The sequence below is a fragment of the Anopheles nili genome, chromosome 3 (genome assembly GCF_943737925.1).
Source record: "Anopheles nili chromosome 3, idAnoNiliSN_F5_01, whole genome shotgun sequence".
In the NCBI taxonomy this organism is placed as follows: domain Eukaryota; kingdom Metazoa; phylum Arthropoda; class Insecta; order Diptera; family Culicidae; genus Anopheles; species Anopheles nili.
This window is the reverse complement of record NC_071292.1, coordinates 66,090,894-66,112,589: the sequence shown is the minus strand read 5'-3', so window position 1 is coordinate 66,112,589 and position 21,696 is coordinate 66,090,894. Positions and strand designations below refer to the sequence as shown.

At 47.9% G+C, this 21,696-nt stretch overlaps 1 protein-coding gene and 1 non-coding gene across 2 annotated transcripts in view; both read left to right on the top strand.

Annotated features, from left to right (window-relative positions):
• The window catches only part of LOC128723323 (bifunctional heparan sulfate N-deacetylase/N-sulfotransferase), a 35,103-nt gene extending 17,304 nt beyond the window's left edge, over nt 1-17,799 (top strand). The window contains exons 3-5 of the mRNA XM_053817051.1: nt 15,357-17,205; nt 17,277-17,626; nt 17,697-17,799. Coding sequence (XP_053673026.1) covers nt 15,357-17,205; nt 17,277-17,626; nt 17,697-17,799 — 2,302 coding nt within the window. The remainder of the gene's footprint in view (nt 1-15,356; nt 17,206-17,276; nt 17,627-17,696) is intronic.
• On the top strand, nt 9,096-9,167 carry Trnah-gug (transfer RNA histidin (anticodon GUG)). Its single transcript has one exon. It is a non-coding gene; the product is annotated as a tRNA-His (tRNA).
• Nucleotides 17,800-21,696: the final 3,897 nt, after the last annotated feature.

Below are 21,696 nucleotides of genomic sequence, written 5' to 3'. Positions count from 1 at the left end.
GTCGCCGGATGTAGCTCCATCTTGCGCCCGGAACCCGCTGCGGGACGGTGAGGCCATAAATTTCCACTCGCACAAAAATGATGGCTCCTTTCACGGGGGCTAGCGCAGATAACGCTTCGCTTCGGTAGCCATTACTGGGATCAATAAATTCAAAATAATGAACCTGTTTCAAGTTTTCCGCCCGTATGCCCGCGCTGGAGTGATCCATCATCCGCTCTGATGTGCTTCTGGCCGCTGGCTATGCAACAATCAACCAGCCAAAAGGGAAGGTTTTTCCCGGTTTGGTCGGTCGCTCGGGTTTCTTTCCCGTGGGGCTTTTGCCTTTGTGGCAATACACGGTGATACCGTTGCTTGCTCATGAGAACTCGAATGTGGTGTAGCCTTCATTTTCCGCTCTCCATCCCGAGCGGAACGCGTGTTCCCGAAAATCCAGCCCAGGGCTCGAGACAACAACGAACCGGGATCAGAGGGCAACGATGCGGGTTCGAAAAGCTGCCCCTCGAGCGCATGAAATGCACATTTTTGCACCCAATACCGCAGCAGATTGGCATAATTTCTCCAGCGTTGCCATGACGCGCAGGAGGTACCGGACTGGAAATAAACCCCCGCTGGGAAAACTGTTTCCAAAAACTCTACCTCATCTTCCCGGTGCCACCTACACCGGGTGCTCGATTCATCCATTCGCCTATTTGCGGAATACATTCCCAATTCGTCGTCTCTCGCTCACTCTATCTCTCTCTCTCTCTCTCTCTCTCTTGTTCATCCGCATCACTGGAGCTGGAGTGGGTCAAAATTCCATTTAGAAAATTTGCTCCAACTAAACAGGGGATTGTTTTCAAAACCAACAGCCGAATAATTTCCGGCTTTTTTCGAATGTTTTCCATTCCCGCCGGGATGCCGCGGGATGCTGCATTCCTGTTTCTCTCCCCCCACCCCTGAGGAGCGAAGGAACAGCGCATACCCGAAACAAATGACCGGTTGTTGCCACTCAATGTCTTCTACCGAATCACCGGGGATGAGGTTTGCTCGGTTGCTGCTCGTTCGAGCCCGATTTCCTTCCTGTCTTCCGGATGCGGAACCGGACAGCAGCAGAGCGGGCCAGGGTATTGCAGCGAGACGGCGACCAGAGGTGCTGGTAATCCGGGTTTGAAAATGCTTAAGCTGCAAATGATCTGCCCTGCATTTGCGTTGGCTCTACCACCGGCTCTGCTTGGCCATTGCCGTTTGCTCTACGGTCGAGGTTTTTCGCCGGAAAATCTCCCATCCCATCCCGGGCGTTGGGGGTGGGACTTGCGCGCAGAGCAAGGGGTTGGAAACGGCATAAAGAGAGTCGGTTCTGCAATTAGGATCATTTTTCAGGCATTGATAAGATGACAACCCACACTCGATACGTGCTCTTCATCATCATTCAGCCGTCCGGTGGGACGTTGAAATACGAACCGAATCCCGACTTTCGATTATGTTTGACTTTTATTCGAGCATAGCTCGGGCGGTAGTATCTCGCGTAGTCGCGCAGCTCAATTGTCGAGCTAATACTTCTGATACGTTTATCCGCAACTCCCCCAAACTTGTTTATTGATTTAAAATGTTACACCGAACATCATCATCTAATATGTTACTGCTTTACAGATTAATATATTATCATTTTTTAACAATAATGTTCTGTGGCGCAAACGACCACAGAGAGTTTTTCGAGGGAAGCGGTACGACTTCACGGGACGTGCATTAGATCCTAAAGTAGCCCATTTTGACCCTTAAACCGGCTTGCCTTGTTATACCACTTTAAAGAACTTTCTACGGCGTCTTTCACTCTTCTCGCGGCGCTCGTTCCGATGGGCTAATGCCCAGCAATTCCACAGCCCATTCCTTCCCATCGTCTATCCTTTTTGGGAAGGGATCCGTTTGGAAAAATGGTTCTGATTAAATTTCGCAAAAGTTCTCCCAAGAAAAAGAAAGTAAGAATATCCCATTTGTTCCCGGTGGTACCATCAACCCCGGGACGGCCAGGCGTGCGTGCGGTGCCCGATCGAAGAAGCTTTCCATCGGCCAGCAGCCATCTCGAGGGGGTTAGATCGGACAGTCCGTAATACATCCGCTCGCTGAATGAAATGACCGAAAGAATGGTGCCACGGCCAGCGCCGGATTGGCGCTCGGAATTATTGTGCCATTATCAATCGGCCAGCGACCGTAAAACATTCCCGTTCCGGACCGTTTCCGATGGGAGGGAATTCGACCCATCCGGTCGGTGTTCGGTTGTGATAACGATATGTCGTCGTATTTGGTACAGTTTCCATTGCGCGGTCCGTTGAGCGCGAGCATCGTTCGTTTCGCAGGGTTGGGTGCGGCCAGTTTGGAATCTAGCGATAAAAGCATTCCAAAGACGACGGGAAACCGGGTAAGCACTTTCCGCACTGTCGACAGCTGGGATACTTTTTGTGTTCGTTTTTTTTTTTGTTTTTCATTTAGTCAACACAACCTTGCCTGGTTAGTGAAGAATTCTGATTGTTACTGTGCGCTTTGTGCAGATTTAATTTAGTAGAACGTATTGTCGTGTATTGTGACTGGTCGGAATTACCCGCCAATGCGCCGTCGGAGCAGCAAAACCACCCACCGGTGACAGATGTATGAGCTGACAAGGCGCGGTTCATTTTCTTCTTTGTGGAGCGACCTTCCAAACAGTCATTCCAGCTCAGTCATCGCTTGGATCGGATTGTGGTTTTGATGGTTTTCCAAGTAAATTACTTTTCTCTCTCTCTCTGTGGCATTGGAAGACACACAACAAATTATACTAAAAATGTGCAAAGAAACTTTTATCAAAATGCAAAGGTACACAATATAAAATAACTCGAAATATTTAAAACTTTGCAGAAATTGCTCTTCATCTATTTTTATTCTTCCTAAGTTTAAAATATTAATGATATTAGTTTATCCTAAGCTGCAAAAATAGTTAGAACTATTTTAGTTGCCTCGTGCAAAAGCACAAGCCGAAAAGAATTAAAATAAATCCTCTACCAGACCTCACTGAAGGGTCAAACGAGACGCTAACGCTTCTGGTGACAGCGCGCTAGCGTCGGAAAAAACAAACTCCAGTTTCAAAAAAAAAAAAAAAACCCAAACGAGTCTCAACCAAACAACAACAGCACGAACAGGTCGAGAGTACGGAATGCCGGGAAAAGTCCTCTCGCTAATCCGAATTAACAGCTCAGCGGCAGTAAATTCATCCTTCCCCTTCGGTGTAAGCGGAAGGGGGCGTACAAGAGAAATTGGCCACCGAGAGGATGCCGGAGCGGATGTAAATGCGCTCCTCATTCCGGAAGCCCTCCCTCCCATATCCACTCGACGCTCACCGGTTCTTCCGCTCGAAAGCTCGAGAGTGGAAGTTTTCCGTGCATTTCCCAGAATGTAGCTGGCTTCAGTGCAATCGGTTCTGCTCGCGTTGGTGGCTTTTTCATCAGCCTACCGGAACGGGCGCATACTTGAAATTCGTTCGAAATAGTTCCGGCGTGTGTTCCGTTTCTCATCTTGAGCCACCTCCTCCCCCGGCGGTGAGATTTTCTCATTGAACCCACCACAGCCACCGGGCGCACACAAATGACCGGACATCGCTTACATCGGCGGCGGAGCTTGGGCTGAATATTTTTAGCTCATCGAACCAAGCAAAAGAACGCCACCGATGGCGCTGATCCCAAACCCGTAAGGGTGGGTAAGGGACGCTTCCATAATCAGCACCACCCCGCACCTATCGGATGGGAGGAAAGTAATCGGTGGTGCAAGAAAACCGGAAGCAACCGAGAAGGATGACCGGAACGGAATCGAAAAGTCGAGTCCGAGATCGTACCCCCCGCAAGTGTTCTAACGGGGGCCGCCCTCGCAATCCTGCCTCGTGGAGCTGGATGTGAAAAATCGCAAGCAAAAGTTTAATCAACAGGAAGATCTTCTTTCATGCTTCATTCGGTCGAATAATGGCGTGGTGATGGCGGAACGGAACAACCCATAGTTTTCCCAACTATTCCCGGAGCGCTTTCTGGTGGTGGAGGAGCGCGACGAAGTGAAACAAACAAACAAAAAATGTATAAGGATTGGATTGAATTGTGGGAAGGAGAAAAGTCCCATTTGGGTGGGGTTGGCTGCTTGCTTCCACACCGCCATTGCTTTTGCGCTCTGCTCTGCATCCGGCTCGGACGGAGTAAGGACGAAAAGTTGCTCACTTGATTTAGTGTAAGTTATTTCCTTTGTTTGTTCCAACCGAACGCATCGTGAGAGAGTTTTTTCCCGACGCCCTTCGCTGGGTTTTGAACGTGTCCCTCATCACGGATGCTATCGCAACCCTTTTGGTGCTTGAAGAAAAACAAGAAGAAAAAAAACACGTCCCTCTAGCGTGGAAAAACAGGATGTTCCTCTCGCCAGAGCTTCTCAACTCGCAAGTATTGAATTTGGTGAAAATAAATATCCTTTCGGACAGTTCCCGACGGAACGGTGTGGTGGGGTGTGTTTGTCCAAGTAACGAGCTTTCTGTCCGCTTTGACTATCCGCATTCGCCGCCCGATCATTCCTTGATCTTTCGATTCGTTGTTGCGCGGATGCGCCTCTAAACGGGCTCCATTTGTTTTCTTTTTCAAAGGACGAACCTTCGTTGCCTGCCTATCTGAATGATGAATCTCTCTGCTCGTTTTGCTGTCTATTTTTTGTTTTTCAATGCACACCCAATGCAATAAAAGTTACTTCCCGTCAAACACGCTGTCGAACGACTTTAGTTTTAGTTTAAAAACACTTCCTCTTTCAATTTTCGCTCGCGCAAATCGTCAACTTACTTACTCGCAGTTAGTGGCGTGGGTGGGCGAGGTGAAAACTCTTCACTTTCTTCGCGTTCATTGTCTGTAAACAACGCCAAGGGAGATGGATGGATGGAGCGGTTTTTTTTCTCTCTCTCTCCTGTGGGCGCCCGAATCCATTATCCTTTATTTGCCTGCCTGTGGTGCCCGCCGTGTGCGAAAGTGCTTAAAAATAGCCCTCCGTGGCGCTTTTGGATGCGGTAAAAGGATTCGTCGAGAGCGAAAAACAACCAGCCCGGAATGGAGTGCCATCACAAGAAGAAGATGAAGAAGAAAAAGCAGAAACCCCCAAAAAGTAAACTTACTGACAGTTAATCATTAACGTTGGCGTAGGAAAATGTGTTTCCGTCAGGCGGTGCCGTGTTCTGTTCCGTCGGCATTAATCAACGCTGAAAGACGCTCAGTTCCGGAGGATCGTGTAATTGAATAGCACCGGTTCTTTGGGCGAAAAGCTCATTAAATTTTTTTTAGAGCCTTTAGAAGAATGGTTTTTCTCTCTCTCTCTCTCGCGATCGTTTAAAGTGTTTTTTTTTGTGTGCTGTTGCTTTAAGATGTATTAATCCATGCCGGCTCAAATGCAATGCCGTGTTAATTGCGCTATCAGTGTTTTATGTGAACCAAAACTCGATAAACGAGCCATACACGTGTCTTCACACTCGCATTCGAGCATGCTGTTTTCGGAAATATGTTTATAGCCGAGAGCAAATTATAATTTCCTCCTATTAGCATCAAAAACGCCCTCCAACCTCTGCTCGTTTGTGCTCGTTACGGGTTTGGGGTGAGATTAATCTTAATCGCAAGATAAAGCGCACAACATGCACAAGAATATGCTTGCGCTTGTCGTGTCGTGTGTTTGTCTGAAGTTTTTTTTCGCTCCTACTCCTCGCTCCGTCTGCCACGCCAACGTAATATAGATCCGGTTGTAATATGATCTGCTTTTGAAATTTACACCGCACCCGCGCAGCGCCGTGTGTCATGCATGTTGTGCCTTGGAAGAAGAAGATCTCCTGCGTGAAATTCATCCATCTTCCGAATAGAAGAGTTGTGCCTGGGCACTTCGCTAGGCGAGCTACGGTTCATGCACATAATTTTGCCGAAAAATAAAACAAAAGACAATCTCCCTGCTGCTGCTGCTGCTGCTGCTCTTCTCGGCTCGCACAATGGGTAAGCTTGGGTTGCGTAGATTTTTTTTTCTGAACCGCTGATAAAGGTATGAAATTTAAATTCCACCTGTTTTTGCGCGTGACGCCATCAACGGTACGCTACGGTACATCAAAGCACCAGGCTGAGACGTTGGTAGTTGGTACGAGTTTTTTTTCCTTCTTCTTGTTGGTACTTTTGGCTCGGGAAAAGGAAGTACTCCGATGGCTGCGAGTTTTCCACATCCGATTTTCCGGCCCGTCGCCCGAGCGAACCCCAGTTTTCCACCCATTGCATCATTGTTACGAGCACGCACACGGTATGCATCAGGACGCACTTTTCCGCTCGCGTACGGGAGGTGGAAAACATAATTTATTGTGCCGCAATTTTGTTACTTAGCCGCGCGCGCGAGCAGGAGAAGATCGTCCGTCTGCCCTCCGTGGTGGATTTTCCCGCGTGGAGCATTCCACCGCTAAATGCGCGCGACGCGTGGAAAGGAATGTTTTCTTCCCAGGAAGATGGTGGAAGGAAAAATCTCATACACCAAATGGTACCCATTTTCGGTATGTATGGATGATGTAGCGATGCCAGCTGGATGCCTGCGTGGAAGGTGAAGGTGAAATTTAGACCTTTTACTCTCTCCTTATTGTCAGTGAGGACGGCTTCCGGACGCCATGCGGAAATGCGCAACACAGCGCGGCTTGGGTAGCGTTAATAGAACAATAGCGGCATGTAAAAAAAAGGGAAAGTTTCGTAAGACGATCCTCTTGGCGGCATCCTGCTGAAGCCATTGCACGGGTGGGGTATTTGTGTGTGTGTGTGTAATGCGATCCCGACATTCCCGAACGGCTAGTATCCATCTCCTTTACCAGACGCCGTAACACGCGGAACTTGTAACGGAGCAAAGCACCAGATGGAAAACTTTTCCGTACATCACATTTACCTGGTTTCACAAAGTGTTCTCTTTGGGAGTTTTCTTTCCTCATGCCCAGCTCGAGACCACCCGTGGGAGAAACAATAATTTTGTCAGAAAATGAATAAAAACTTATTCAACTGGGGCGGCGTTGTAAGTTTTGCCTGGAGGCATGAAAAATTAAACGAAATGGGTTCGTGTTCGCGCGGATATGAAGAAAGATGTGTTTCAAAGCATGTATGTTTTTTTTTGCCAAATAGTTCATTCTAAAAATTGCTACATTATATATATTGCTCATAGTTTTACCGTTGAAAATTTTAAAACCATTAACCTATAATATCGAGATAAATTTTTCTCGGACAAGTGGCGCTTGGTTGATGTATATTTGCAAATTTCTTTACTTACCTACTGATGTCAAATGTAAGCGAATGAGGATAAGACGTAAATGTCCTTCTCCAAAAAAGTTCTAAATTACGTTCGTTCGTACAACGTACGTTTAACCTCTACAGTTTGTTTTCATAATTGTATCTTTTTCATTAAAAACACTTGGCAGAAGTGCGCTTGAAATTCTGCGCTAACTTTGAAGAAGTAATTTCGAAGAGTTTTAAAACTTCGCTGCATCCTTCTTATCACATATGTCTGGTGGTGTTTATGCACAATCATTGCACACTCATCCACACACTCACATGTTTCCGCGCGCATGCATGCGACTGCAAAATAATAGAAACCAAAGCATCCATCCCGGGTGGTTGGCAGTGCCTTCATGAACCAACGGAAGCGTCTCATGATGTAATTTAGTGCACTTGGTTGGATTGTGTTTTACAAGCATATTTTTTGCTATTTTATTTTCTTTATTTGTTCCCTCGGGGGGGTTTAAAGTGGTGTGTGTGTGAGTTTTTTTCTCCTACAATTTTCACTGCACCATTTCGGATCCTTCGTTTTCGTGCCTTCGTGTGCGCGGTGAAGACGATGATGACGCCGAAGACGGAACCCATTATATTCATCTCCGTTTTCGTATTTTTTTTTCGCTGCCCCCCTTCTTGCTTCCTGCGCGTTGGTTGCTTGAGATGATTGCTGAAAATTGGCCCGTGCTTGGAAAGGACAAACTTACAAATCCCAACCCTCGACCGAAAGCCCTTCTCAACCCGTGCGCGGAAAAGGCCCCCCATTCGTGATATTAAAAGTTACGCCGAAAGTTTGCCTCGTTTGCACGTCGGACGGAGCGGCCGGGCATCCCGTCCCGTGGTCCTGTGTGAAAGCCACAGCACGAGAACCGGAGAAGCAGCTGTCATTGTCAGGCCTCTTCGGAGCCTGGGGTGGCCACGACACGACCTGGCCGCACCTGCTGCTGCACACTCGGTCACCTGTGCAAAAGGAAAAGAGGTTTTAAAAAGAGTAAAATATGTAACTTCCCCCCCCCAACGAGTGCGGCGGAATCTGCGGAAGCCATCTCAATCTCACCTGACAGCTGTCCGATTTAGTTCTGGTGACTTTTGTGTGGGAGCATATGATGTGGTGTTTTCAACCCACCCAGCGTCCCATAGCAAATGGAAGACCTTCCTGTGTGGTACCATTTGGAGGTTATTTCCGTTTTTTTTTTCTCGTTTGGTCCCTCTACTTTTCCTGTGCACGGTGTGCGATCGGAAACGTGTTCCTTCCGCCACACACACACGCGCGTGGTCAGGTGCGCACGGCCGCAGCATAATGATGAGTTGGCGTGAATTGGCTTGCCGTTCCGAAGGCTGCTGGCTGCTGGTGCAGTTTTTGCGGTGGCGGATAAGCTCCTTTATTTTGCCACTTTTGTGCCGGATTTCGTTCGTTCGCTGCCAATTTCCTGACGTACGGTTTGGGGGAAAAAAAAAACACCACACAACACCCGCCAAATAGCGCCATTCTATCGATCATACGAACCGACAGCGTAGCTTGTACACCCCCGAATTGAGAGGAACGTTTCAATGGATTGGGGTGTTATTTCGGTACCTGTTACCTGTCTGCTGTTGACTGCGCGTTTTTCGGTTTCTTTGGTTTCGTTCGCGGTTGCCGGCGCGATCGAATGTGATCCAGTTTCAATCCGAAACTCCCCGCCACCACCGCCGCAGCATTTACCAAAAGCGCATGCGGTGCATTCACGGGTGGGGCGTTATTTTCTTTCGCTTTCGGGTGGCTTTTGTTGGGAGCGTGGAAAGCTCCAACCATATCGACTCCCGATAGCCGTGATCGTCTAGTGGTTAGGACCCTACGTTGTGGCCGTAGTAACCCAGGTTCGAATCCTGGTCACGGCAGTGTTTCGGAAAACGCTGTCACGGACGGGAGAAGAGCGAAGAGATTTTTTTTGTTTGTTTTTTTCACATGATTGATATTAAGTTGAAATCAACTTAAGTACTAATTTGCTCGTTTGCGTGGTTTGTGCTAAAAGCAGGAAAAATAAATTGATGCCGGTACAGCAACACTCCTCGAGCTGGGTGAAACATGCCAACACACTCGAGCTAATTAAGCGATTCCATTTAATCCAAGACCGCGACCATGTTAAATTAATAATAACGTACCAAAAATAATTAGTCTGTGTCGTATGTGGCGTGATTAATTAGAGCGAAAATTTCTACAAAAAAAATAATCGCACAAACATACACAGGGGGGGAGTAAATCTCTCTCCCACTCGCCGTCAACTCACTCAACTAATAAAGCTGTTCCCGGTGAGCCAGCAGACACACACACATTCACACATAAAGCGCATGCATGAGAGAGCAAACATATTTGATTTGTTGAAACCAGTGCAACTGGCGCTTCTTTTTTTCGCCGTCAAGCCCCCAAAAAGCACCTTAAAAGCCCCTTAGCCACGCATCATCACACGCTCAGGAGCCGGCTCAGTAGCCAAACATCATCATCATCATCATCATCATCATTATGGGTCCTCTCCTACCACTGCCACCTATTGCCTTCCTCTCGTTTCCCGCGAGCTTACAACACTCAATTAAGCTGCAAGTTGCACCCGCTCGAGCTGTGCAGTGCAGATTTTACACTCCATTAAAAACATTGGTTTGGATTTAATTTTTCACCCATCACGCTGGGGGGGGGGGTTCCATTTCACCCCACCCACTCATCGTTCCGGTCATGATGTGTCGGATATTTGCACTCGCTCGTTCGCTCCTGGCCAATCGGCTTTCCCCGCACGCGATGGAGCGGCCAAACCAATCACTCACTCATTCGGTTTTAATTCCGATGCATCAACATTCCGATGGTTCGATTGTGTGCCCGCCCACTGGGCGAAAGGATGGCATGCCAGGAACGGGCATGCTTTTGTTTATATTCGAAAGTTTTCCAGCGAACTGGCAGCAGTTTGGGATTTCAATAGTACGTCCTGCGAGTGCATTTTGCTGGTTTTTTTTTTATGTTTGCATGCATTTGTATGAGGCAGTACCTTGCTTTAGAGTCAAGCTGTGTGTGCTAGTGTTTTCAAATATTAATATGGAAACCCATTAAATCACACAACAAACGTCAGCACATTTGGGTCATCACTGTAGCTTCACACTACGGCGGAACATGGTTAATCCCGTACGGCATCACTTGATCCTACCGTTCAACATCCTGTCCGGGAAATGTGCTGGCTTCGTAATAAAAACGTCCAGCCAGGGCCCATCTTATTACAACGGCAACAAGAAGCAACACCCGATCGATAAATTGATAAGCGCGCGCGCGGCTGTAATTGAATTGTAGTGGATCGGCCTTCGCCTCCCTGCAACAATCTGACGCCTGCAGGCCACGGCTGACGAACCAGGGCGGGCTGGATGCATTAATGCATTCGGTTGTAGCAAACCGGGTCGGGTGGCCGGCAGCTTCGTTTGGGCCCTTCCGAGGCCAAGTGCTCGAGTGGATGTCATTCAAGGTTCTCGACGTCGAACACGGGTACAGCTTTGTCCTGCATTGGGGCGTGCTCTCTCTCTCTCTTGCCCTTTAGTGTTGTCGCCCCTTCGACACCGTGGGCGGTGCTCGTGATGGCTAGCAAATGTTCTCAGCTTCCTTTCAAGCGCTTTGGTGTCGATGCGGCTGTCGAGTACAGCTGACCAAGATCGATGCTCGTTGAGCAAAACGAGCTTGGCGCTACTCTTGGGGTCGATGGGAAGGAAGGAAGAACGATAAGCAATTCGATTCAACGTTGTTTTCCAATTTTATGAATAAATTATCACTACAATGAACCTCGTTACAAAGAGCAGACTGCTTATTTTTTGTTATGTTGTATATCTTTTTTGGACTAAAAACACATTTTTTTCAAGATCATCACGCTTGTGAAGTATTTTATTTTGTCCTTTATCTTCTTAAAATGTAATTACGCTTTCGTTTTTACACACATTTGATGGAAAAGCCAGCCATAGAGAGAGCCTGCTTCAGCTTGTGTTTCTCATAGTTATGTCCTTCTAGCACGTAAAGAAAGCACCAAATGGAGCTGTACATCAGGCTTATACCCTCTCGTTAGGGTCCCACTCGTGATAATAAAGCGCGTTCCTAAGGCTGTCCCACTAGCTTGCCCAACCCGGGACAGCGAGAAAGAGCGTGTGCAGCGAAATCTATATTTCATATTTTAGCTCCTCCAGCCAAACGGAGGAAACCCCGTCAGTCCAAGTGCTGGCGGATGCTGTACGGGCGTGTTTTCCTTCTTGCCCGGGCGTTTTCCTTCACCGTAAACTAGCCGGGCATCGTTTGTCTTTTCTGTAGTGGCGATGGCAATTTTCATGTTGCGCGGATACGCAAGCATAACGGGGCGACGGCATCGTCTGCACGTAACCGGCCCGGCGGAAAGTGCTTGTAGATACGTATCAAATCCATGTACCTCTTTACGGACGGCGAGCCCATTATGAGTGGCCGTTCACTTTTGGTTTGTGCATGTGTCGTGAAAAATGATCGGCTTGCTGGCGTGTGATAGGGGGTGTTTTTTTTTTTTTTAATTGCTGTTGTCGCTGTTGTTCGTCTAAACTGCACCACCCACCAGGGAGGGTGCATTGGTGCAGGGAATTTGTCTGCTGCTGCCCCGGCGAAAAGAGTCCATTATTTGCATGCGTGTTGGGGGGCGTCCACAGCCACAGCAGGATTGAATGTGCGGCGAAAGCATGCTTGTGATTTATGAACAAGTTGGAGATAATTTATATTTTGAATCGGAATCGAAAAAAAAATGCACCAACCCAATGTCGTTGCCAAATAAATTGCACATTTTGTGTATTGTCCTTTTTTGGCCAAATATCGATCGATTTTGAATAACAGTGTATGCTATGAAACCTAATCAGGCAGCGATAATATTATTATTCATTAGAGCTGGTTTAAAGAATGAGCAAAAAAGTAAATTATGTTTTTCGTCGGCACGCCTTAAGATCAGCTTGAGCCCCACACCCATCGTTCTGCCGCCATCGCGTGATGACAAAAACCGCCGATTCACTTACGTCGTTACGATGAATCAGCTCCCTCAAAAACTCACGCACCTTTCTGCGTTTCTTGAGCTTCTCCGAAACATTCAAGCCAAGAACCAAGTGTAAGAAAAATAAAATCTCCCCCACACCACCGACGTGGGTGGGTGCCCTTCGCGGGCGCTTTGATGCCCTTTCCGCAGCGGAGGAGTGAGAGGTGTGATTAATTACGAACTACTTAATTAACATAAATCTACTCTACTCTCCCGCTTGCTCGCGTTTTTCGCGTTCACCATCGGTTCGGTGATGGAAATTGTACCGAGTTTTCCTTTCCTTTTTTTTTTTTTGTGTGTGTGTTTTCCTTTTTCCGCGCACTGCGTCGCCGTGCGTTTACTTTGCGATATCATCTTCTTCGCACCGATCCCATCCTCACCATCGCTAAGGGAGATGAATGATTTCGCTTTTAGCTGCATCATCGCCGGGTGCCATCTTCTTTGCGCGTTCCCCGTAACCCAACGAGGTGCAACGTTCTGCCGGCTTTTCACCGCTCACCGCTGCTCGCTTGCGGACGTGGAAATTGTGTGTCCAGCCGGGAAAACTCTCGAACCAGGGCTCTGCCGGTCGAAAGCTCAACAAACGGCTCGGTTTACGGTGTTGAACAAAAAAAAAAAAAAACAGGCGACAACGGGCGAGCACTCAATTAGCATAATAATAAATCAAAACTTTCCCAATGACACCAGTGTTCGCGCGCGTACCAAAATCTCCGCCCACCGGGTTTGATCCTTGCCGCATTTTCCACCAACCTTAGAAACTTCGATGATGGGAGCTTCTTTTTCTTCGCTAATATTGTTGGCGCTCCCTCGCCCGATGATGGGCTGGGCGGGATTGTCTGCTGTCTGAACGTCCGCGCGTCTGTGTATGTGCGTGTGTGTGTGTGTGGGCGTTTGTTGGAGGTCATTAAGGGATGAATGGGCGCCCTACTCTCGGTCGGTTTTTTTCCATTGACCACCGGCCGGACAGGGGCGTGCCGTTTCAAGCGGCATAAAAAGCTCGTTTTATGACGGTGATGTATAACATGCACTTTTGTATTCAGCATAAATTTGGAGTGTCCTTTCGAGGCGGTTTATTACGGTCGGCCTAATAAATACTTTTACCTTTCTTGGCTTGGTTGTCGCTTCCTGCAGCGTGTTTGTTTCGGTTACAGATCAATAAACGCTATTCAAACACGTTTTAAGTAAAGTGTTGTACATTGCTTCGCCTGGGGCTCAAATCATACGGCTACAAATTCAACATCCTTTTTTAAAGCTTCCAAAGCGTGCCCCATTGCTGGCAATTGTTAGCCGTTACACACTGCCGTTGCTGCCAAGCTCCAGCCTGAGTGTGGTGGGTAAGCGTATTCGAATGTATATTTAGTGGAACTTACTTTCTGGAATACAAATGAGCGCCCGGCATGCACTCGCTCGCACGCAGTTAATCTCGGCCAGGATTTATGAGACGCTTCCGCCCATATGAATTTTCCCCAGCGATGGCTGGCATCGTGCCGCGGACGACACCGCCGTCCCATGGTGGCCCAGAATTATGGTCAACCAATGGTCTTCGGCCGGCGTTATCCCACCATTCCCGGCTGGTCTAGCCTAGGCTGGTCGGCGCTGTCTGACTTCCGTCCGAGGTTCGGTCTCGTGTGGCGCACGGTGGCATTGAATCATATCCTTGCGATGGTCAAACGGCGGTGAGACGACGTTGGAGACGACATTTTAATACCCGCTTGGAGCGGGTATAATTTTCAAAACGAGCCAAACTTGGTCTTCTACCCACTAGAATGGACCGGTCGCGAAATGTTCACGGTCTCGAGGACGAGGACGGGGCACGTGAGCAAAAATAGGTATCGTGCTGAATTAATAGTGCATTTCGAGACGACGAAGAACCGACAGCGACCACCGGCCTGTGGATAAAGACAGGCAGGCACACACACACACATTTCACATAGTGCCCTGCCCAAGATGCTTCAAACGGGGACATCAAGACGGACAAAACACGGCCGCCCTAGTAGATATCCTTTGCTCGAAGATTACGGCTCACCCGCCTCAAGATGGTTGTCTCGACGTCCGAACCGCAAAAGGATGACAGCCGGAAAGTAATTTTGAGATGGGCTTTTCCATCCCACACTCTCTCCACACGCCGAGCGTCGGTGAAAGTGCCATTAATATGGGCGAATATGGAACGGACCCGCGCGCTGAAAAGCGGTCCCATCTGCATATCTATGCCTTGTTTGCCGAAGGTATGGACGAGCACCCGGCTTCGCTGCTCGCTGGTGGTCCGTCGGTTTGAAATACGAACTGACCGAGTACGAATGAAGATTAATATGTTTTTGTCTCGATTATGAGTGAGGGACGCGCGCGGTGTGAACTGCGTGCGATAAATCATATTGTGTCCGAGCGAGCGTCCTGGTCGGTGGGTTTGCGAGCTAGCTGATGGTGAAATCTCGTGTCACAAACATGCCACCGGTGGCCCTGGTACTTTTGTTTGGTCTCCGTTTCAAAATGCGACCGCGGTATATGGCGATGCGGTAGAAATGGGACTTTAATGGACCCGATAAGGACGGTAAGCAGATGGGACGGGTTGGCGAAAATGTTTGACTGTGAGAGGAAATTTTCACTTAATGGTGAAGAAATGTGTCATTTTCCCACGTTTGAAGCGCACTTGTTTTCTATTGACTACGGGGCAAATGACTTAAAACACTAAACAAAAAAAGAGTTTCACGACACCTAGTGATGGCATTTATTTAATGAATGTGGCTCCATTCCATCGGTTTTGTGGGCTCAGTACAATTTTTTTTGTTGTGTAGCTACTACAGACTTACATAAATCCAGCGCACTCGTAACCATCCATTTGTGGTTGAATGTATCGAGTGGTGGTTGTGGCTAACCAGCGGACATTCCGTTAAGTGGATAGACACTTTTTCCGCCCCACTGGACACGCGAACCAATGAAAGCGCAAACCCGTAACAATGCGATTTAATCCGATTTTTAAACATCCGGACATCCGGTTTTTTTTTCTATCTTTCTCTCGCACCAATAGGTACAAAGTGGAAGTGGCGGGAAAAAGCCTGCCAGTGCTGACGAACCAGGACAAAGGCCGGTACGGTGTGATCGTGTTCGAAAACCTGGACAAATATCTCAACATGGACAACTGGAACCGGCAGCTGCTGGACAAATACTGCCGGGACTACTCGGTCGGTATCATCGGGTTCGTGAGTCCCAGCGAGGAAACGCTAGTCGGCGCTCAGTTGCGCGGTTTTCCACTTTTCGTGCACACAAACCTACGACTGCGAGACGCAAGCCTCAATCCAGGCTCACCCGTGCTCCGGTTGACGCGTGCCGGTGATACGGCCTGGGGTCCACTGCCAGGCAACGATTGGGCGATCTTCCAGCACAACCACAGCGGCTACGAACCGCTCGAGTGGGCCCAGAAGAACGTCATGGACTATCCGACGGACGGTGTGGCACAACCGCCGCTAGCAACCGTCCTGCAGGATCACGGCCAGCTCGATGGCATCCAGCGGATACTGTTCGGTTCGGGGCTAAAGTTCTGGCTCCACCGATTACTGTTTCTCGATTCGCTGTCCTACCTGAGCCACGGGCAATTGAGCTTAAACCTCGATCGACGCATCCTGATCGACATCGACGATATCTTCGTCGGAGAAAAGGGCACTCGGTTGAAGCCGGACGACGTGCATGCGCTGATTGCGACGCAAAACCGCATCGCCGAGATGGTGCCTGGGTTCCGGTTTAACTTGGGCTTTTCGGGAAAGTATTTCCATCACGGGACGCACGAGGAAAACCTAGGTGATGATATGCTGCTGCGCAACGTGGCCCAGTTCAACTGGTTTTCGCACATGTGGAACCACCAGCAGCCGCATTTGTACGAGAACGTAACGCAGCTCATGAACGATATGATGCTGAACAAGGACTTCGCCAAGGAGCACGGTATCCCGACCGATTCGGGGTACTCGGTGTCACCGCATCACTCGGGTGTCTATCCGGCGCACGAGCTGCTTTACACCGCGTGGAAGAAGGTGTGGAACATCAAAGTCACTTCGACGGAGGAGTATCCGCATCTGCGGCCTGCCCGATTGCGACGGGGCTTCATTCATCGCAACATTATGGTGCTACCACGGCAAACATGCGGTCTGTTCACGCACACCATCTGCATCGACAGCTACCCGGGCGGACGGGACAAGCTGGATGAATCGATCCGTGGTGGCGAGCTGTTCCAGACGATCGTGTACAACCCGATCAACATCTTCATGACGCACATGTCGAACTATGGCAATGATCGGTTGGCGCTGTACACGTTCGAGTCCGTCATCAAGTTCCTGCGTTGCTGGACCAACCTGAAGCTTACGTCCGTGCCACCGCTGCAGCTCGGCGAGCTGTACTTCAAGCTGCACCCGGAGGAGCGCGATCCGATCTGGGGCAACCCGGCGGATGATCCACGCCACGCGAAGATCTGGTCCGGGAACAAACGGCACACGACGCTACCGAAGCTGCTCGGTCTCGGGCCGCAGAAAACGGGCTCGACGGCGTTCTACACGTTTCTCAGCATGCACCCGGCGGTCGCTAGCAACCTACCGAACACGGACACGTTCGAGGAGATTCAGTTCTTCAACGGGAACAACTACTACCGGGGGTTGGATTGGTATCTGAACTTTTTCCCCCTGCAACCGAACGACACGGACGACAAGTTCATGTTCGAAAAGTCGGCCACGTACTTCGATGGAGATCTCGTGCCGAAGCGTGCCCACGCGCTGCTGCCAAAGGCGCAACTGGTGACGATACTGATATCGCCCGCGAAACGCGCCTACTCCTGGTATCAGCACATCAAGGCACACGGGGATCCCGTCGCGAACAACTACAGCTTTTACCAGGTAAGTGCACCGTCGCACGTGGGCTGCTTGCACGATTCTAACACGATGTCCTTTTTTTCCGCACTCATTAGGTCATCACTGCCTCGGAAGCGGAACCGAAAGCGCTGCGGGACCTACGAAACCGCTGCCTCAATCCGGGAAAGTATGCGCAACATCTAGAACGGTGGCTGGCGTGCTACCCGCAGCAGCAACTGTACATCATTGACGGGGAGCAGCTAAAGTCGAACCCGGTCGCGGTCATGACTGACCTGCAGCGCTTCCTGAAGCTGCCCCATTACGACTACAGCCGGCATCTGCGATTCGACAATAAGAAGGGCTTCTACTGCCAGGTGGTGTCGGAGAACCGCAACAAGTGTCTCGGGAAGTCGAAAGGCCGCCAGTACCCACCGATGGACGATCGCAGCTCGAAAATGCTGCAAAAGTACGTGTAACGTTATGTTGCCTACCAATGGTTCGATTATCTAATGGCGCGTTACTTTTTTTTATTTTAGGTACTATCGCATTCACAACCAAGCGCTGGTGAAGCTGCTGAAGAAGCTTGGGTCACGACCGATCCCTCAGTGGCTGAAGGAGGACCTGTCGGTGACGTCTTAACGAACGGCACGATGCATCCGGGAGTCGTGAACGTATTCCACTACTTTAGCTAAAACGAATGCCTGACTCAATCGATCGATATGGGTGAAAGCACTAATTGTGCATAGCGGGTAACCGGAAAAGGTGGTAGCAGTTAGATAGCAGGGCATTGTACAGCTTGTAAAAAAAGAGACGCGCTTTGTAAGGTTTACGCATAGTTCAGGCAGTTTAGTCAGCCAGCGAGCCCGCTGTGTCCCACTGTCCATTAAGCCGCTGTGATCAGGGGAATCAGGTGTATTATATGTTGCTAGTATTAACTCGGTTCCTCCGTTCGTCAGCTCTGACTTGACTAGTTTTACTTGGTTCGATCGTAACGGTGGCCTTCCGCTTCGTCTGCTTCGGTCGCGTCTACGTTGCTAGCTCGATCGATTAGCAATATCGATTTTAACGCATCGAGTCTTTCCCCGTGGGAGAAAAAGAGAAGCACATTTTACTTTTGACAATCCTTCGCGCGGATAGCTCCCGCGCTGTAAGGAGAAAGCAATTATCTTTTAATCAACATACCTCAATGCGATTCTTATAATTGCCGATATCTATTAGTAGCCGGTAGGTTGTGCCAGTGGTTATTTAATCAGTTAAGACTCTCCCAAAACCCAACCTTCGACGTGCGGCTATGGCTGATTGAAAAGCGCGCTCCTCGTCCGCTCGTCTATACAGTGAGCGAGAGCGTCTGGAAAGGAGTGCGTTTTTCCGTTTTCCGGAACTGTGCCGATTTGGACACAGTGTGATCCTGGTGAACGATAGCGGTGAGTACCCATGTAATGTTGACGAGCTTACGTGTATTGTGTGTGCGTGTGTGGGATGCAGCGACAGAACTAAAACGAAAACGGAGAAAATCACGTTAGAGCCATAACTTTGTAGTGATATTATTATGCTTTCTGTTAATTGATTATAAATTCAAGAAACTCCACTTGTTAGTACAACAGAAACAGGAAGGTTGGGAGAAAACGAACGATTACTAACCAATAATGTAGTGGTACCATTAATGGGCGCTATTTGTTTGAAACAAACGTATGATTTAACGCGAGAGATTGTAAGTGCTCGATATTTGTAAATGCCTAGCAGAAGAAGGACGAATATCGGGCGGTTAGAACGAGAGCGCGCAAGAAAGCGAACGAACTCGGCAGCGGAACAAACTGTCGCGCTAGTACTTACATCGGACCGTTCCGTTTCGTTCGTTTTCGTGATTAACACATGGTACTTAATTAATGTTCCAGCAACTCACCATGAAGCAAAATGGGATCAGTGGTAAACCCGTCCGATTGGATCCACAACTCGTTCTGTACAATACTGCCCTGTTTAAGCGATTGAAAATGTACCAGCTTCACGATGTTCTACGATGTCCTATCGCTCGGAACGTACATTATCAATTACCATTCTTGAAGGGGACGGGGACGCAAGGCACAGTTCAATGATTGAAGAGACATACCAAAAAAGTAAACGGTAAAAAGTAAAACAAAAAACGAAACCCGAAAGCAAATTATTGACATATCGAGAAGACGCGAAAGCGAGCGCTATAAAGCATACAAAAAAGCAACAAAAATACAAAAAAAGAACAAAACAAATATCCTTAAAACAGAGGGCCACGTGTCATTAAGCGGTGTAGTAGACTGCCCACAGGAAAAACGAACATTTTTCGTCCTTTTGAACACAACTCGTCTCGATTCTCATCCCATCTCGTCAGCTATGTTTGTGAACTGAAGGATCACATCTACATATAGTCAGCTTTGCAATCGAGCAGAATGAATGATTTAGATGGACGTCCTGTCGCAAGCCATTCTGGGCGGGAATGCAATGGAGGCATAGTGTTGCCGGGAGCTTTTATCATTGCGCACAGAGCGGCAGAGAGTTGAACGCGCCATTTTGCTTTGCTTTTGCTGAACCGGCAGTGTGGCGCACTGTTTCGTGATGTGAATACAATAATGGTTTAGCGCTGACAATGGGCATGTCCCTTCGACAGTAGCGTGGGTCTGTGAGTGAGTTGTGGCGCAATGTAAGTACTAGATAGGATCAAATGAAGAAAAATAAAGCGAGTGGAGCTTTATCGCGCTGAAGAGGTGTTGCTGATGGCACTGTTTCCGACCGCACTATTGAAAGCAATACGTTTGGCACGTTTTGCAATCACAGTCGAAATTATGTCGGAAAAACGTGTGCAAATGCCAGCCATATGTAGTGGAGGGTTTGTTTGGGATAGAATGAAAAAAGAAGAAGATCGGAGTGTAAATATATATATGTGTAGTATCGGGGTAAAATGCTACGGCAGCTGAAGCAAAATGGGGTATTGTAGCAGAAGTATAAAGAGCGTCATTACGCAAAACCTATCTAGGGTGCTGTGGCGTAGTGTCGATCTGACCACGCACCACCCCGGCCGGGTGTTGTAACGTAAAAAAGGAAAAGTCTGCGGGCCGCAAGGTCGCACCGAAGAGAGATATCTAAAACGAAAGTAAGAAAAGTGCGATACAAATTATCACAGTTCGAGTACGGCTGAATGGAAATAAAACAAAAAACTTGTCGAAAATCCCTTTTTACTCTTGGATAAGGTGCTTTCCAGTGAAAATAAGTCGGTATTTACTAAACGGTGTAATACAAATAGTTCGAAGATATTTCTTATTTCTTTACCGGGTGAAATGAGCTATAATCTGAAGCATTATTTGGTTCCCAGTTTTCTTTTTTTCCCCCTTTTCGATTTCTAATTTTACTTTTTGCAACTTTTTACTTTTCTCTTTTAATTTCAACCAAGCTACAGCTAGTTTCCAAGACTTAAGATAGTTTGATTGTGCTTAAATACGTTTCCTTAGTGTTATCACATATAAATCTAACATATCACATGATCAACGAGAGACTTACTTTGTGCATCAATTCATCAAAAATAGTTAACTGATTGCTTCCTCGCTTACCGATCATTGAAATTCAATTAACTTTGCTTAAATCGTGGTGCTTGTTATCCACGAACAGGTAAATACATGCGAGGCGTTTCGAATAGTCTCTTCTGCTATCGTTGCACTACACAAAAAAAAACCCAATCAGTACAAGCATGTTTAATTGTCGTCCATCACTTCATTGTGATAAAAAAAACTTTTTACAAAAGTCTTCATAAAATGTGTTATAACATATTGGGCAACTCTCATTTTTGTACATTTTTATATATGTACCAGTTTTTGGACACCCCGCATGTGTGGTGTAGCTCAGTAGCCCACCGTTTGAAGCGATCCTCCCACGCTATTGCGTAAAGTGTTATACTATGCTGCGATGGATACGAGCCTCTCGATCCGTAACTTTGAGTAAATCTCTATCGCATAGGCGTTTAATAATTAATTTGGCTTTTTTTAATTTTATTTAGGTTTGTGTTAAACCTTTGTTCTTAACGTAAACTCCCGTTAAGAATGAGCGGTTGTGTGCAGTATAACAATTCATGTTGGCCAAAATATCGTTTCTCAACACGGTTGCACTGTGCGGCATCGCCTTGCGCAGCATCCCAGCATAGTTCACGCTATGTCGAAGCATATTCATGCTTGTCAATGCAACAGCGCGGTACGATCGTGTGTGCGTGTGCTGCTTCGTGATCAGTATTATTGTAAGCATGGTTTCGGGATAAGCTTCAAATTCAAAATTCTTTATTGCGGTTGTAAACTCTGTTTGTGAAAACCAGAATTGTGTTTTATGTTTCGTGAAATCGACACGTGTTCACATAAGGTTCTATGTTACTCGGCCTACAACTCGGCACTTAAGTCAACGAAATCTCGTTTCTTCTACTCACCTACAGCGTGTTTTTTTGTTTCGTCGACGCTGCGCAAAATTGTTCGCCTTCCACGCAAATTTTGCTCCTGACCTGAAGAGAGCCTGAATATTCGCAACGTG